Source organism: Convolutriloba macropyga, chromosome 11, assembly GCF_964194025.1.
Source record: "Convolutriloba macropyga chromosome 11, txConMacr16.3, whole genome shotgun sequence".
Lineage (NCBI taxonomy): Eukaryota > Metazoa > Xenacoelomorpha > Acoela > Convolutidae > Convolutriloba > Convolutriloba macropyga.
In genome coordinates, this window is record NC_134478.1 from 25,761,830 (window position 1) to 25,780,631 (window position 18,802).

The window sequence follows — 18,802 nt, forward strand, 5'->3', positions numbered from 1 at the left end:
CCAAAAAACTGAATTAACTAATGACCCAATCACTTTACAGAAATAATTAAATTAAAATATGAACCAACATTTAAAATTTTTACAGCAACATCAAACTAAGACAGTCAACAAAGTTTGCACAAAAATGAATTAAAAAAATTCAGATCAGCTAAAATTTCTCTTCTTCCAATATTTTAAGAATCGCCAATAACGGCAACACTACGCCATATTAACAATACCCATCCTTAGAATTAGCACGTAAAACAGCAACCTTGTGCGAATTGATAAAAGACAAACTAAAACAGTGGCGTCAAAGTTAGAAAAGATCAGACACTATAACCGCAAAGAATTAAAAAATCTAAAAACAATTAGAATTTTTTTTCCAAAATTCAGTGTTTTAAAAATCTCAAAAAGGCAATTTGTGACAATATTGACACTATGCGTCCCTAGATTGCGTACATAATACAACAGCCTTGTAGGTAGCAATGACAGATAAAGCAAAAAATAGGGGAAAAGAAAATAGGCAAAAATCAGAAACTCTAAGAACGCGTGGACCAAACATAGAAAACCCCACAACTACAGGCCAAATCTTTTAATCACAGTATGTCATAAGACTTTAAAAGACTAAAATTTATTAGGGTTGTAATGGCTGAAAAACGGATAATCGAACTACAGATGAAGGCAAGATTCACAAAATCAAGTAAACCTTTAAAAATAAATGGTATATCATTGAAAATGTTAGCAAAAAGAATGGGGCAATAAGTTGGCTAAAATTACGCCATACAGAAAGGCCAACAAAAATTAATGTTGTTTTGAGACTGAGCGATAAGACCACGAGAAAAACAAAAAACAATTAGGACGAATAAACTTTTTTTTCAAAAGCAGGTATAAGAATCTTAAAAACTATTGCTACTAATTCAAGCGACCAAATAAATTCACCTATGACTCTATAACAACCGATGAAACCTGCAATCAATGAGATTAAATTGTTAAAGAGCAATAAGTGCAGCAAAGACTAACAAAACCCAAGTAAATTTTTAGAAAAAGGAAAAGCTTCTAAGTCAATAAAAATTAACTAAAAGCTGAAACAATAAATTCGACTATTGAGACAGCCATAGCAACCAATGAGACTTGTCATTAAGGAGACAGAGATAAGACAACAAATTGGGCAACAAAAAGTCAACCTCAAAAATTCGAAATTTCTTGAAAAGAATGAAAGTAAAAGTCAAAGAGAATTATCTTTAAAATGAAATTAAATGGCTTGAGATAATTCAAATTAGCAACCTATGAGACCTGTCTTCAATGAGATTAAATGAAAAGACAACAAAAAGGCAAACATTAAAATATTGAGAAGAAACAGAGTCAAAGTATCAAAAAACCACTAGCCATACATTCAAACACCTCATTAGGATCATTAATGCCTCACTAACAAACAGTGATACAGTCACTAATGATAATAGGTGATACAAGATAAATAATGATAAAAAGGGCAAAAATAAAATAAGATTTTATGACGTGTCAGTGTGAGAAGAAGCATTAGCTGCCCGTCGATGAGCTCATTCAATTCATAGGCGTTATTAGGAAACATGTATCATATTAATCGCACTCAACAGAAGAAAAACTAAGAACAGCCGTCAAATTTCCTCATGGGAAAAAATTGCTTTCTAAAACCTATAATTGTTCAAAAAATACCAACTTCTCACACCACTTTTAAGGTACTTGGAAATAAATCACGCTTCAAACCTACCCGCTTTTTGCTCCCTTTCCAACTTCAGCGTAACTCAAATCTCGGCTCTAAGTTGACGAAGAGTTGACTTGTCATGGATACCAGAAAGTCAAAGTTTCCCTCTACTTGGAACTTAGAGCAAAAAATTACACCGCAAAACGGCTCGCCTTTTCGCTCCACTTCCTGTTTCGGCGTGACCAAAATCATCACTTCAATTTTACTTCAAAATCATTTACACTTCAGAAATGTGTGAACTGATTGATCTTGAAAAAAGACAGCACCCAAATACAATTCAAAATTTTTGAATTGTAAAAAAGGAGAGCGCCTAAATAATAGCCGTTTAGAATGGGGCTGTTAAAAATGCTTCCTAAACATAAGAAGTATTAGCTGCCCGTCGATGAGCTCAATCAATTCATAGGCGTTATTAGGAAACATGTATCATATTAATCGCACTCAACAGCAGAAAAACTAAGAACAGCCGTCAAATTTCCTCATGTGAAAAAATTGCTTTCTAAAACCTATAATTGTTCAAAAAATGCCAACTTCTCACACCACTTTTAAGGTACTTGGAAATAAATCACGCTTCAAACCTACCCGCTTTTTGCTCCCTTTCCAACTTCAGCGTAACTCAAATCTGGGCTCTAAGTTGACGAAGAGTTGACTTGTCATGGATACCAGAAAGTCAAAGTTTCCCTCTAGTTGGAACTTAGAGCAAAAAATTACACCGCAAAACGGCTCGCCTTTTCGCTCCACTTCCTGTTTCGGCGTGACCAAAATCATCACTTCAATTTTACTCCAAAATCATATACACTTCAGAAATGTGTGAACTGATTGATCTTGAAAAAAGACAGCACCCCAATACAATTCAAAAACTTTGAATTGTAAAAAAGGAGAGCGCCTAAATAATAGCCGTTTAGAATGGGGCTATTAAAAATGCTTCCTAAACATTTGAAAAAACATACACCCGCTTATCTGGAAGGAGGCATATAAGAACCAAAAAAACCTCAACAATCCAACTTTATCAAGAAGTTTTGAACAACTGCTACTAGAGCAATAAACACATTACTTAGATGATAATAGCACCCTGAACAAAATCAAATTGTTTTGGAAACAAAAGCCAAAGTGTTGTCACCTTGTAATCATTTATTCAGCTTGAAAAATAAACCATTGCGTTGACGAAAATGAAAGTTCTTATACCTTTCTTAGACTTTGCAAAAACGTTTACTTCAAATCATTTGGATATTTTTATGTACAAAATAAAACATCATTGTTTAAAGGAGACGCCAACAATTTTATTAAACACTTGTCATTAATACAGAAAACAAAGTCTCGTTGTAGACAAAGTCTTGAGACAGAAAACAAAGTCTCGTAAAAAAACGATTCGTTTGTAGATGAAACATGTTAACCGTAAACAAGCCGAATGAATGTAGCAGTGGGGCATCAGTCATCAGACCCCCATACTTGTTCGTTATCAAATACCTCTAAAAACAAGACTAAATATAACGCATCACTTGTCTGCTCCCGTCCCATTCAGATGTCAGTCTCATCTTTTTTCCCCAAAATTCAACCTCTTATTTTGACTCTTGGCCCTTTTAGTTTGACTATAATTGACAAACACAAAAACAGGGACAGAAAGTTTGTTTCCACAAATACGATACTGTCAGGGATTTTCGTCTTGAAACATAAATCCTTCCTGGAGATCTGCCACTAACAAGGAATTGTTGCATAGGTTTTTCAATATACTACAACAGACGAAAGAAAGGTTTAAACATAACCGACTAACGTCGGACTAACGACCGGCGAGCAGTTGGCTTCGTTAGTAGCTAGGCACGGTTTAGTGAGGCTAGTTTTAGCTTACTTGAGCGTAAGTAAGCGCAGAGCTGGGGGGGGGGGGGGGGTGGTGTACCGGGGGGATGATGGGGTGGCAACAGTGAGGGGGGGGGGCAACAGTGGGACCGGGGAGTCAATCTCTAAGAACCGCCCTTCGCACAATAAGTGTAAGTCTCCAAAACAGATTCTGTGAATCGCATTCTTGAAGACTAGTGAGCTGAAAGGCTCTAAGAGCACTTAATGCCCGCTGGGCACTACCTCTTTATCCCGCTTTTGAGGACGAAAAGTCAAATGCATCAGACGAAAAATCTGTCAAGCGAAAAATCGCATTAAAAAAGACCGACAGGACTAATATAATTGCTACAAACTCCGTTTGAGAGCAGTTAATAAAAGCATACCGTTAATTCAACACCGCATGGTTAAATTGAACATAACCGACTCAACGTCGCAAGAAGTGCTCTCGAACGACTAGTGGGAGCTCTAACCAATTGCAGCCTGCTTCAGTCGGGGGTGGGGGGGGGGGAGAGCCTAAATGGGACTAAGAAATTGGACTAAAATCTAGTGGGCTTCAAATAATTACATTAGAGGTTAACATATACCACTATTAAGATTTAGAGTAAAAAATGGCACCAGTTTCGTTGCACTTTTCATTTGACTTTTAGTATTAAATTGCCGCCAATTGAGTTCAGCTGCTTGAAATTGTGATTGAGAGAGAATTTTAGCTCATGCGAAACGCAAAAAGTCAAGGACGTAAAAGTCACTCGAAAAGTCAAAATTGTCAAGCACAAATTTTGCATAAAAAAGACACACGTTTACAAAAATTGCTAAGAACTTCATTCAAGAGCAATTAATAAGCTCGGGGAATGATTAAAATTGGGCGAGGTGGTAAAAAGGGGTGAAGGTTTCCCAAAATCGCCCTCAAACAATGTCTGACTCATCAAGCGCTCCTCAGCAGAGCAGACTCAGAGCTAACGAAATATCTGGTCAGTTTTTCGCAATATATATTTTTACCATGCGTGCAATATTGGTGGATTTGTTTCATGCTATCTGTGCAAACTTAAACACCGTGTAGAGAAACCCTTAATGTTTGCTCAATTAAAATCAAGCTTGCATCAGGGTTAGCGAATAATATATTTGTACATTTTACTCTTGACCATGAAGACTGCACTGAGCTCAGGATAAAAGGTATTAATATAACCAAATGTTCAGCTGCTTGAACTTGTGATTGAGAGAGAGTTTTAGATCACGCGAAACGCAAAAAGTCAAAGGCGTAAAAGTCACTCGAAAAGTCAAAACGGTCAAGCGAAAATTTTGCATAAAAAAGACACATGTTTACAATAATTGCTATGAACTTCGTTCAAGAGCAATTAATCAAGCGAACAATCACACCAACGTGACCCAAACAATTGATACGGCCTTCGTTTGAGAGCAATTAAAAGTTCTGATAATTTGTTTGTTTACACTGTTTTAGAAATCTATTATAATTTGTTCGGTTTATCATTTCTTCATTTGCTTTTCAGCATAGTTGTATGTATCCAATAAGGACGCATTTGTTTACCTTTCTTTCAGACCAATTAAAACACTCACGTGCACATTTTAAAATGCCGACAGTCTGCAGTGCCAGAAGTTAAAAATGCAGAAGTTGCTACTTAGCCAGAAGTTGAATTTCGTTGACTTTCGTCATTTTAAAGCGTTCGCGTTTCAAGCATGGCTAAGTCACTCTGCAGAAGTCACTTCGAAATTCCGACTTAATATCTCGAACCGATTCGCGGTTCCAGATAAACGCCAGAAGTTCTCAGTGACTTCAAGCAGAGTCACTTAACAATTTCTTAATGTGTGATCAGACAAGAATCGGGAGTAATTCTCGAACATCTGTTCGATTTCGAGCGCAATTTTCGGTATTTTTTAATTTTAAATTTTACGAACCTCATTTAATTTGGCTGGTCGTTTGGGGGGGGTAGATGCGTGGCGGGGGGGGGGGGCGTTTGCGCGGTGTAGATAATTAATAATTAGAGGTGAGTTATATAGGAAAAAATCTCAAAATGACCTCTTCACCTTCAACATTACCAGCCCTTCCTAATCACTATACAATACAAACGAAGCTACTGTTAAAGTCCAATGTTCGAAAACAGAATTCAACAATCAAAAACGGAGGTAAATGCTCGAGCAGAAAGAAGTCAAAATTCAAGACATGAACAAACTTGCTTTTTGCTAGTCTCGAATCGTGTATCGTCGTGCATTATAACCTCTTATCTAACCTTACTAAAGTCAGAACATCAAAATAGACAAGAGAAAAAACAAAAAAAGTCCAAAAAACCACAATAAAGTGTTTAAAATGCCGAAAATTTTTAGGTGCGGGGGAGCTAGGTGGGGTGGGTGGGTAGAGTTTGGGGAGGTGGGTAGTGCTGGGTTAGTTGGGGGGTAGGTGGAGCGTAGTTAGGTTAAGGGAGGGGTAGTTTGGGGGGTAGGGTTAGGTGGGGAGGGGGGTAGGTAGATAGGTTGGGGAGGTGGGTAGTGCTGGGGTAGTTGGGGGGGGGGGGGTAGGTGGGGGTAGCTAGGTGAAGGGAAGGTTAGGGATAGGTGGGGGTAGCTAGGTGAAGGGAGGGTTAGGGGTAGGTGGGGGGGGGGGGGTAAGTAGGTAGGTTTTGGGGGGGGGTAGATAGGTGGTGGTGGGGGGTTTGCGCGGTGTAGTTTAGATAATTAATAATTAGAGGTGAGTTACATAGAAAAATCTCAAAATGACCTCTTCACCTTGAACATTACCAGCAGTTTCTAATTACTATACATTACAAACGAAGCTACTGTTAAAGTCCAATGTTCGAAAACAAGTCAACGATCAAAAACGGAGGTAAATGTTCGAACAGAAAGAAGAACAAACTTGTTTTCTGCTAAAAAAAAACCTAGCCGGTAGAATACCGGAAATGATTCGAATCCTCGTGCATTATAATCTCTGTGAAGGGAGGGGGTAGGGGTAGGTAAGGATAAGTGAGGGGGGTAGATAGGTGGTGGGTGGGTGGGGGGGGTTGTGCGGTTTGGTTTAGATAATTAGGGGTGACTTATATAGGAACAAAAATCTCAAAATGACCTCTTCACCTTGAACATTGCCAGCAGTCCCTAATTACTATACATTACAAACGAAACTACTGTTAAAGCCCAATGTTCGAAAACAGAAGTCAACAATCAAAATCGGAGGTAAATGCTCGAACAGAAAGAAGTCAAAATTGAAGTCATGAACAAACTTGCTTTCTGCTAAAAAAAAACCTGTAGAATCTCAATACTCCTCCTCGAGTCGTTAAAACCTGTAGAATCTCAATACTCCTCTTCGAGTCGTAAAAACCTATAGAATCTCAATACTCCTCTTCGAGTCGTAAAAACCTGTAGAATCTCAATACTCCTCTTCGAGTCGTAAAAAGACACACACGTTTACAATAATTGCTATGAACTTCGTTCAAGAGCAATTAAATATGCTCAGTATTACTAAAACATGCGAGTTTTTTTGTAAGCCATTATCATGCAAATACAATTGTAAGGGGCACTTAATTTAATTTGTTTTCAGCTAATTTCTACAAAGTTGGATGGAAATTTTCACCTAATGGCTACGAAAATTGTCTTCACATAATCGAGCTTTCACCTAATATCCCACCCAAGTAATCCATTAGTAATACACGTCTGACAAAAACGATTTCCTGAAAGACTGTACAGAATCATTTAAAAATAATCCAATTGCAAAGATTGAGTCTCCAGGTTATGTCTGACTGGCTGATATCAAAAAGAATGGAATTAGTTTGATAAATGCATGAATAAATGCACTTTTAGCAGATTAGATAGCAGTTTCAATGAACCGTGCATTTCGGATAATAAAGAAGATCTCACAGCACTGCATCTTGACTTAATGACCTTAATTCTCCATAACCTATCCAGTTTCAGTGACAAATTCAATAACAGGACAATCGGGACCCAACTTCATTGAACAATTGCATAAAAGGACCATGAGGACCCAAATAATAGGCAAATTTCCTTCGAGAGCAATTGAAAAGGCCGACAGAAAACTAACAAAAAACAATAAATGTGTTGACTCAAAATGAACAAACCTGATCCTCCTCCAATAGAATTAGCGGCAGTGTGCATTGGGGCAAGGAAGCCTGAAGTAGCGGGAGAGGAGTTCATCATGCCCCCACCCATTATTAAGTGAGCCGGGAGGGTGCCAGCTCCTGGTCCCCCAACTGGACTACCAGCAAGACCCTGATTTGGCATCAGAATACTCCTGTTGCTGAAAAAGCAACAAAAAAATCTAACTACTAAAGGAAGAAAAATGGATTTTGGAGAACAAGCTTTAAACTTAGCTATAACAGCTTTCAGGAGCACAGAAAAATGGCTCCCATATTATTTATGCGAAAAAGTCTTTAAAGGTAATCTTTGCTTATCTGAATTGTTAATATACTCATTCACCGAGTTTTTCTCACTTGTTGCTTAGCAGAAACTATCTTTAAGTCCAGTTGTGTAGAGAACATTGACAACCGAAAGTTAACGAGATTAAATTTCATATTGCAAAGGTTTCGTCATACATCAACTGCTCACCACTCAGGCCAGGTCAAATACCAGAATTCATTAACTATCAATACATGATATCGCGAAGTAGGAAAATCAGCGGAAAAACTATAATAGTAAAAAGAAACATACAAAGCTATGATGATAATATAAGGCATAGGTTGAGTGACTGTGTTGTAGTTACTGAGAACTAAAAAAAGAACACTGAATTCCGAACCATATCAAGGAGTATACAGCTGATGTTAGTCCGGCTGTGTGAATATTTACACAAGTTAAGTGAATTCAATTTTCGTCGCAAAAGAAACCAAAAAACGGGTTAAGTTTATACGTTAACCCAACAAAAGTAGTCTAGTTCATATTTCCACATTTAAAGTCTAATTTAAATTTCACTGTATAGTTCAATCCAATCTAGTATGGCCAATCTCACAAATCAGTTCTGCATTTTGCAGAAACAAGTTTTAGGTTTCAGAACATTTTTTGTCTTGTTAGACTCATGAAGACTCCAAGTGACTAATGGACGTGTTCAGTTGGTGGAGTAAAAGCATGTCGTAACTGTTTTTTCCACTTGCAAAAAAAATTTGTTATCCTTTTGTTCGCAAAAAGAGATTAACAGGGAATATATTCCGACTGCGCTTAATATCTGAACAGATTAATTTTTTTCTAAAATATGTAGCCCATAATGCCCAGTTTAGCTGTTTTTCCAAAGATACTATTAGATTCTACTCAATTGCCTGAATAACAACTGCTGAGTAGTGCAAATGCCTTAATACCAGTGCATTTAAGACGAGTCTTGAAAAGTCTTGAAGAAGATATATAGAGAGAGCAAAAGAAACACGTACATACACACACAAACACACACCCATACAGAGAGAGAGAGAGAGAGAGAGAGAGAGAGAGAGTCAGGGAGAAGGAAAGAGAAGAGATAGAGAGAGTCGGAAAGGAAACAGGAGAGAATCCGAAAGAAGGAAAGGGAAGTGAGGGAGAGTGAAAGAAACACACGCACACACACACGCACGCACACACACACACACACACACACACACACAGAGAGAGAGAGAGAGAAAGAGAGTGAGCGAGAGAGAAAGAAAGATAGACAGAAAGAGAGAAAAAAACAAAGAAAGAACGACAGCGAAAGACAAACGAAAAAAACATAAACCTACTAATGTCGGAAAAATTTCTCATGAACGACAGACGAGGCAATTCAATTCAGGGGCTGCAGGCTAGATAAATTTTTCTTCAAGAGTGCAAAAAAAGTTTACCACGCCGCGATTCAAAACATTGACCTCTCGCTCCCTACCCAGAAGCACTGCCAACTTGGCTATCGGGACCTTATCTTGGCTATGCTACACTCGATTGTAGTTTAGCAACAAGCTTTACTTCGGAGTGAGAGCAAAAAGAGATCACTCAAAAATGAAGAACGAAAGCGTGAAAAAGTTACTTGAGAAGTCAAAGAATGTTGAAGAAAAGCGCAAAAATGGTCAACCAAAAAATTTGCATGAAAATCCAACACGTTTACAATAATCGATATGAGCTTCGTTCAAAAACAATTAAAAGGAGAAAAGAGAGATAGAGAGAGGGGGGGGAAGAAAAAATAGAGAAAACGATAGAAGAGAGGAAAAAAATTCATCGGTTTTTACGAAAAAATCCCGCTCAACGAATTGAAATTAAAAATAAAGAAAAGACCACGAGACAGGAAAGAAGAATTGCTACAATGAGAAAATAATCGCCATTTCATAATCCCCAAAACACATACACACACACACAGAGAGAGAGAGAGAGAGAGAGAGTCAGGGAAAAGGAAAGAGAAGAGAGAGAGAGAGAGAGATAGTCGGAAAGAAGGAAAGAGGAGAGAAACGGAAAGAAGGAAAGGGAAGTGAGGGAGAGTGAAAGAAACACACACATACGAACACACACACACACAGAGAGAGAGAGAGAGAGAGAAAGAGTGAGCGAGAGAGAAAGAAAGATAGACAGAAAGAGAAAAAAACAAAGAAAGAACGAAAGCGAAAGAAAGACAAACGAAAAACAAACCTACTAATGACGGAAGAATTGCTCATGAACGACAGACGAGGGTAATTAATTCAGGGGCTTCAGGCTAGATAAATTTTTCTTTAAGAGTGCAAAAATAGTTTACCACGCCGGGATTCGAAACATTGACCTCCCGCTCCCTGCCCAGAAGCACTGACAACTTGGCCATCGGGACCTTATCTTGGCTATGATTAGAGTTTAGAAACAAGCCTTACTTCGGAGTGAGAGCAGAAAAAAGATCACTCAAAATTGAAGAACGAAAGCGTGAAAAAGTTACTTAAAGAAGTCAAAGAATGTTGTAGAAAAGCGCAAAAATGGTCAACCAAAAAATTTGCATGAAAATCCATCACGTTTACAATAATCGCTATGACCTTTGTTCAAAAACAATTAAAAGGAGAAAAGAGATAGAGAGAGAGAGAGAGAGCGGGAAAGAAAAAATAGAGAAAAGGATAGAAGAGAGGAAAAAATAATCGGTTTTTACGTGAAAAACCCCGCTGAACGAATTGAAAGCAAAAAAAATAAAGAAAAGACCACGAGACAGGAAAGAAGAATTGCTACAATGAGAAAATAATTGCCATTTCGTAATCCCCAAAACACATACACACACACACACAGAGAGAGAGAGAGAGAGAGAGAGAGTCAGGGAAAAGGAAAGAGAAGAGAGAGAGAGAGAGAGAGATAGTCGGAAAGAAGGAAAGAGGAGAGAAACGGAAAGAAGGAAAGGGAAGTGAGGGAGAGTGAAAGAAACACACACATACAAACACACACACACACACACACACACACACACACAGAGAGAGAGAAAGAGTGAGCGAGAGAGAAAGAAAGATAGACAGAAAGAGAAAAAAAACAAAGAAAGAACGAAAGCGAAAGAAAGACAAACGAAAAACAAACCTACTAATGACGGAAGAATTGCTCATGAACGACAGACGAGGGTATTTAATTCAGGGGCTTCAGGCTAGATAAATTTTTCTTCAAGAGTGCAAAAATAGTTTACCACGCCGGGATTCGAAACATTGACCTCCCGCTCCCTGCCCAGAAGCACTGACAACTTGGCCATCGGGACCTTATCTTGGCTGTGATTAGAGTTTAGAAACAAGCCTTACTTCGGAGTGAGAGCAGAAAAAAGATCACTCAAAATTGAAGAACGAAAGCGTGAAAAAGTTACTTAAAGAAGTCAAAGAATGTTGTAGAAAAGCGCAAAAATGGTCAAGCAAAAAATTTGCATGAAAATCCATCACGTTTACAATAATCGCTATGACCTTTGTTCAAAAACAATTAAAAGGAGAAAAGAGAGATAGAGAGAGAGAGCGGGAAAGAAAAAATAGAGAAAAGGATAGAAGAGAGGAAAAAATAATCGGTTTTTACGTGAAAAACCCCGCTGAACGAATTGAAAGCAAAAAAAATAAAGAAAAGACCACGAGACAGGAAAGAAGAATTGCTACAATGAGAAAATAATCGCCATTTCATAATCCCCCAAACCCACACACACACACACACACACACACACACACACACACACACACACACACAGAGAGAGAGAGAGAGAGAGAGAGAGTCAGGGAGAAGGAAAGAGAAGAGAGAGAGAGTCGGAAAGAAGGAAAGAGGAGAGAAACGGAAAGAAGGAAAGGGAAGTTAGAGAGAGTGAAAGAAACACACACACACACACGCACGCACGCACAGAGAGAGAGAGAGAGCGAGAGAAAGAGTGAGCGAGAGAGAAAGAAAGAGTGACAGAAAGAGGAAACAAAAAAAGAAAGAACGACAGCGAAAGAAAGACAAACGAAAAAACAAACCTACTATTGTCGGAGGAATTGCTCATGAACGACAGACGAGGGTATTTAATTCAGGGGCTGCAGGCTAGATAAATTTTTCTTCAAGAGTGCAAAAAAAGTTTACCACGCCGCGATTCAAAACATTGACCTCTCGCTCCCTACCCAGAAGCACTGCCAACTTGGCTATCGGGACCTTATCTTGGCTATGCTACACTCGATTGTAGTTTAGCAACAAGCTTTACTTCGGAGTGAGAGCAAAAAGAGATCACTCAAAAATGAAGAACGAAAGCGTGACAAAGTTACTTGAGAAGTCAAAGAATGTTGAAGAAAAGCGCAAAAATGGTCAAGCAAAAAATTTGCATGAAAATCCAACACGTTTACAATAATCGATATGAGCTTCGTTCAAAAACAATTAAAAGGAGAGAAGAGAGATAGAGAGAGGGGGGAAGAAAAAATAGAGAAAACGATAGAAGAGGAAAAAATCATCGGTTTTTACGTGAAAAACCCCGCTGAACGAATTGAAAGCAAAAAAAAATAAAGAAAAGACCACGAGACAGGAAAGAAGAATTGCTACAATGAGAAAATAATCGCCATTTCATAATCCCCAAAACACATACACACACAGAAAGAGAGAGAGAGAGAGTCAGGGAAAAGGAAAGAGAAGAGAGAGAGAGAGAGAGAGAGAGAGAGAGAGAGATAGTCGGAAAGAGGAGAGAAACGGAAAGAAGGAAAGGGAAGTGAGGGAGAGTGAAAGAAACACACACATACGCACACACACACACACACACACACACACACACACACACACAGAGAGAGAGAGAGAGAGAGAGAGAGAAAGAGTGAGCGAGAAAGAAAGATAGACAGAAAGAGAAAAGAAACAAAGAAAGAACGACAGCGAAAGAAAGACAAACGAAAAACAAACCTACTAATGACGGAAGAATTGCTCATGAACGACAGACGAGGGTATTTAATTCAGGGGCTTCAGGCTAGATAAATTTTTCTTTAAGAGTGCAAAAATAGTTTACCACGCCGGGATTCGAAACATTGACCTCCCGCTCCCTGCCCAGAAGCACTGAAAACTTGGCCATCGGGACCTTATCTTGGCTATGATTAGAGTTTAGAAACAAGCCTTACTTCGGAGTGAGAGCAGAAAAAAGATCACTCAAAATTGAAGAACGAAAGCGTGAAAAAGTTACTTAAAGAAGTCAAAGAATGTTGTAGAAAAGCGCAAAAATGGTCAAGCAAAAAATTTGCATGAAAATCCATCACGTTTACAATAATCGCTATGACCTTTGTTCAAAAACAATTAAAAGGAGAGATAGAGAGAGAGAGCGGGAAAGAAAAAATAGAGAAAAGGATAGAAGAGAGGAAAAAATAATCGGTTTTTACGTGAAAAACCCCGCTGAACGAATTGAAAGCAAAAAAAATAAAGAAAAGACCACGAGACAGGAAAGAAGAATTGCTACAATGAGAAAACAATCGCCATTTCATAATCCCCCAAACCCACACACACACACACACACACACACACACACACACACACACAGAGAGAGAGAGAGAGAGAGAGAGAGAGAGAGTCAGGGAGAAGGAAAGAGAAGAGAGAGTCGAAAAGAAGGAACGAGGAGAGAAACGGAAAGAAGGAAAGGGAAGTTAGGGAGAGTGAAAGAAACACACACACACACGCACGCACGCACACAGAGAGAGAGAGAGCGAGAGAAAGAGTGAGCGAGAGAGAAAGAAAGAGTGACAGAAAGAGAAAACAAAAAAAGAAAGAACGACAGCGAAAGAAAGACAAACGAAAAAACAAACCTACTATTGTCGGAGGAATTGCTCATGAACGACAGACGAGGGTATTTAATTCAGGGGCTGCAGGCTAGATAAATTTTTCTTCAAGAGTGCAAAAAACTTTACCACGCCGCGATTCAAAACATTGACCTCTCATTCCCTACCCAGAAGCACTGCCAACTTGGCTATCGGGACCTTATCTTGGCTATGCTACAATCGATTATAGTTTAGCAACAAGCCGTACGTACTTCGGAGTGAGAGCAGAAAAAAGATCACTCAAAAATGAAGAACGAAAGCGTGAAAAAGTTACTTGAAGAAGTCAGAGAATGTTGTAGAAAAGCGCAAAAATGGTCAAGCAAAAAATTTGCATGAAAATCCATCACGTTTACAATAATCGCTATGACCTTTGTTCAAAAACAATTAAAAGGAGAGATAGAGAGAGAGAGAGAGAGCGGGAAAGAAAAAATAGAGAAAAGGATAGAAGAGAGGAAAAAATAATCGGTTTTTACGTGAAAAACCCCGCTGAACGAATTGAAAGCAAAAAAAATAAAGAAAAGACCACGAGACAGGAAAGAAGAATTGCTACAATGAGAAAACAATCGCCATTTCATAATCCCCCAAACCCACACACACACACACACACACACACACAGAGAGAGAGAGAGAGAGAGAGAGAGAGAGTCAGGGAGAAGGAAAGAGAAGAGAGAGAGAGTCGGAAAGAAGGAAAGAGGAGAGAAACGGAAAGAAGGAAAGGGAAGTGAGGGAGAGTGAAAGAAACACACACATACGCACACACACACACACACACACACACACACACACACACACACAGAGAGAGAGAGAGAGAGAGAGAGAGAGAGAGAGAGAAAGAGTGAGCGAGAAAGAAAGATAGACAGAAAGAGAAAAAAAACAAAGAAAGAACGACAGCGAAAGAAAGACAAACGAAAAACAAACCTACTAATGACGGAAGAATTGCTCATGAACGACAGACGAGGGTATTTAATTCAGGGGCTTCAGGCTAGATAAATTTTTCTTTAAGAGTGCAAAAATAGTTTACCACGCCGGGATTCGAAACATTGACCTCCCGCTCCCTGCCCAGAAGCACTGAAAACTTGGCCATCGGGACCTTATCTTGGCTATGATTAGAGTTTAGAAACAAGCCTTACTTCGGAGTGAGAGCAGAAAAAAGATCACTCAAAATTGAAGAACGAAAGCGTGAAAAAGTTACTTAAAGAAGTCAAAGAATGTTGTAGAAAAGCGCAAAAATGGTCAAGCAAAAAATTTGCATGAAAATCCATCACGTTTACAATAATCGCTATGAGCTTCGTTCAAAAACAATTAAAAAGAGAGAAGAGAGATAGGGGGAAGAAAAAATAGAGAAAAGGATAGAAGAGAGAAAAAAATTCATCGGTTTTTACGAAAAAATCCCGCTCAACGAATTGAAATTAAAAATAAAGAAAAGACCACGAGACAGGAAAGAAGGATTGCTACAATGAGAAAATAATCGCCATTTTATAATCCCCCAAACACACACACAGAGGGGCATACACAAACTAACTTCGCAAGAATTGCTCTCGAACTCCAGGCGACATGGTGAAGATTAAAAATTCTCGTGGGAAGGTAACCGACATGGGTTTGAACCCATCACCCTCAGATTAGCAGCCCACCATCTTGTCAACTGCACTATAACCGCTACGAACCACCGTTTCTCACAATCGCCATTAATAAACATTTTTCAGATTGAGAGCAATTGAGATCACGCAAACATCAAAAAGTACAGCTTGAAAAACCAAATTGGAAGCGAGGATTGTTCTAGAAAAGCGCAAAATCTGTAAGGCTTAAATTTTGCAAAAAACACTTTTACAATACATGCTTCAAACTTCGCTAGAGAGCGATAAAAAAACACATACTACGCAGGACAGTAAATGCTCCCTCTGGGCCAGCATACTTTCAAGCCCTCTTAGACTCGTGGTTACTGCAGTTTTTTGTCCCGCTTCGGTTCTCACCCAACTAGTTTGAGCCTTTTAGGTCATTAACCTCTCTCGATATGTTCGCTTAACCATGGTGCTCAATGCGGCTCTTAAACATGCGCTTTGAGAGGCCCCTTAAACATGCAAAAATATTGTCCCAATTTACAGCTCACGCGTTCAATATATAGTATGACCCGGATACCAAAGTATCAACAATTAAAATGATTTAGGTAGCAAAAATTTTTGTTGATCTTATCTTTTTTTCGCAAAAATTTAGACATAGGTTGAAATCTTACCGGTTTTTACAATTGAGGCTAAATCTTTGGCATCCTTTTTGCTAATTCATTTTCCAGATAGAGGAAAGTTATTGAATATTCACAATGTGCTTGTTGTACCGGTTACACGGCAAAATGACGTTGAAATTTACTTTAAATACATAGTAATTTAACAAAAGCGGAGTTTGCTTGTCAAGGACTGTTTCTGACTGGAAATTGACCAGTCAAATATTCTCAATGTCACATTAACAATTTGAGTATCGTTCTATGACGATTTTCATTCTACTCTCATGCACCAAAAATGAAGGAGTTTTTACTGTTAATCTCCCCGGTTTTGTGAAAGAATCAGGAGAATTAAATGCACAGCTGAATCATTTGTTGTTCTGCTACCGATTATTATCTCATCTCTTCCCTACTTGAGCTGAAAAGTGGAGCGGATCTTCGTGGACGAGAAGGGTCAGAATAATATGCGCAAACTCACATTACCCTGCCTATCTGTCAACTTAAAAGAATTAAACCAAAATCAAGATGCTAAAACTTCACGCATGCTCAAAACATTTTACCAAAAATTTCACGCAATTGATTGCAGAAGATTGTGAAGCAACACAGTAGCTGAGGAAATGGCTGAAGCAGTTATTAACAAATGAAAATAGCTCTAGGAAAATTAGTCGAAGGATAGTAGGTTTCCGGTCGGTTCAGCGTTCACTGATGAAAATAAGACCTTAGAGGATAAGTAAGTGATTTCTTCATCTTTGTATTCGCGACACTTTGGGAAGTGCTCACCTCCCAGCCAATTTGAGGTGCATGTTGCTATGATGTCCAGAAGTGACTGGACCGAGAGCCACGTTCGAGTACTCAGCCGGAAGCTGTGGCTGTGACTGGTGGTGGAGGTTGAGTTGTTGTTGCTGCTGCTGCAAATGACAGTTGACATTGGGAGCAACAACATTGTTTCCATTTAGATCTCCTCCGCAGACTCCCGGACCAACTCGGTTCAGCATTTGACTGCTGTGCCTGTAGAAAATAGATCACAAGCAAGTTCCCGAAATACTCTCAGTACAGACAGCAACTGAACAATTCACTGCCCCTTTGCAAAAATAGGCTTTCAACTTAAGCTAAAGGTACTACTAGAACATTAAATTTTGTTGCCGAGTAAGACATGTATGATTTTTTTTAAAAAACTTATTACCCAAATGGCCCCCTACTCTCGGTAAAAAAGTTTGTCTTATGCACAAATTCAGTCTCAGAAGAATACCAAAATAAAACATAGCTGGCAGATTGCCAGAAAACAGCCGCAATTGATTCGTAGATCGGCAGTCCAAAAAAAAACAGTAAAAAAGATAGACCAAAAAATTTCGTCTTTTCATTGAAGGCTGATCTGTTATATTTTGATTAAAAATCTGTATAAGTTACTGCTGCCTCTATTAGCTGATCTCGAATAACCTTCATTTAGAGTGACACACACCCATCTGACCTTATCTCTTTGAATTAAAGTAAATAAAAGTCAATTTCAAATTGAGGAAGTCATTTTTGAGAGTGAGGTAAGTCAAGTGTGACCAAAAATTTAATAACGCGCATGAACAAAAAAACTCGCTCCACTAAGAGCGAAAAATGACGTCACACATGCAATTCAGTTGAAATTGCATGAACGAATGAACAAAACGTGGCTGTGACGTCATATGGTCGTAACAAAAATCATGACGACGAAATAAAAAAACATAGCCGGAAGAATTCCGGAAGCGACTCGAAGCGTCAAAACTTCACAAACAAAACCGTAATTGCAGCGGAAGGCATTCATTTCCTTTTGTATTAAACCATTAACTCATTACCTTCCCATGTCTGATCTAAAAATAGTAGAAACTTAAACCACTGTCATCAAGAGAAACAAAATGCAGCAAAATCTTATTTTATTGAAAATGTTTGGTAACGTTAAAAAATCCGAAATAGATAAGAAGTTGAAAATACTGATGGACTGAAACAGCTCACAGGGCTATCAATTGCCCTCCAATAATTCATGATTCTAATCTCAATAACATCGGGAAAGCAAACGGCAGATAAATCTTAGAAACTAAGTTAAATCTTTAAAAAAAGAATGCTCAAATTTAAGAATCAGAAAACCACTATAAATACATTTTAAATCACTGCAATAAAGACACAAAACAGCACACACTTCTCCCTTATTCTACATATGCTAGACAGCATGATTTCAAACTAAATCAAAAATTAAATTGATAATAGAAAAGACATAAGCAGCAGAAGAATATTCAAAGGCAAAAAATTGTTTATTAACACCAAGACCGTAAAAAAGTTGCAGTAGATAGTATTGAGTTGAAAATGCTGGCTAGCAAACTCTCAGTACTGCCTCATGTTGAATGAAATCAATTGCAAACCAAAATAACGAAAATCTAAGAAAAAGCTAAAATCATTCAATTTTTTAACAACTGAAAAAACCAATCAACCAAAAATAAAATTGCCATAAATAGGTGCCAGGACAAAGCTAGAATGATACTAACTAGAATGTGAAGAATATGGACACAATGTGAGGAACACCGTAACAAAAATACATTCTTGATTTTTGAAAGTTAAAAATCAAATTACAAAAATCAAGAAAAACGAATCCATTTCATTGTTCAGCATTCGAGACATAGAAAAGCTACCTAGTCATCCGATAAAAAGATCTATCCTCCTGAAGAGAACAAAAAATAGGAAAAAGCAGAATTCAAACATACGAAACATTGAAATATTTTGCAAAAAAAAAGGTCAAAAAAACTGCATTCATGAAACAGTTTTAACGGTTTTTCAAAAACTTAACGCCAAAAATTATCAAATTTATATTGAAACTAAATTAAAGACCCCGATGTTGCACAAAAAGAGTTTCTAGTAATTAAA

At 38.2% G+C, this 18,802-nt stretch overlaps 1 protein-coding gene across 1 annotated transcript in view; it reads right to left on the reverse strand.

The window, feature by feature from the left end:
* The window catches only part of LOC142349972 (uncharacterized), an 85,803-nt gene that overhangs the window by 14,812 nt on the left and 52,189 nt on the right, over positions 1 to 18,802 (reverse strand). The window contains exons 6-7 of the mRNA XM_075401844.1: positions 16,700 to 16,927; positions 7,627 to 7,805 (exon numbers count right to left, since the gene is read on the reverse strand). Coding sequence (XP_075257959.1) covers positions 7,627 to 7,805; positions 16,700 to 16,927 — 407 coding nt within the window. The remainder of the gene's footprint in view (positions 1 to 7,626; positions 7,806 to 16,699; positions 16,928 to 18,802) is intronic.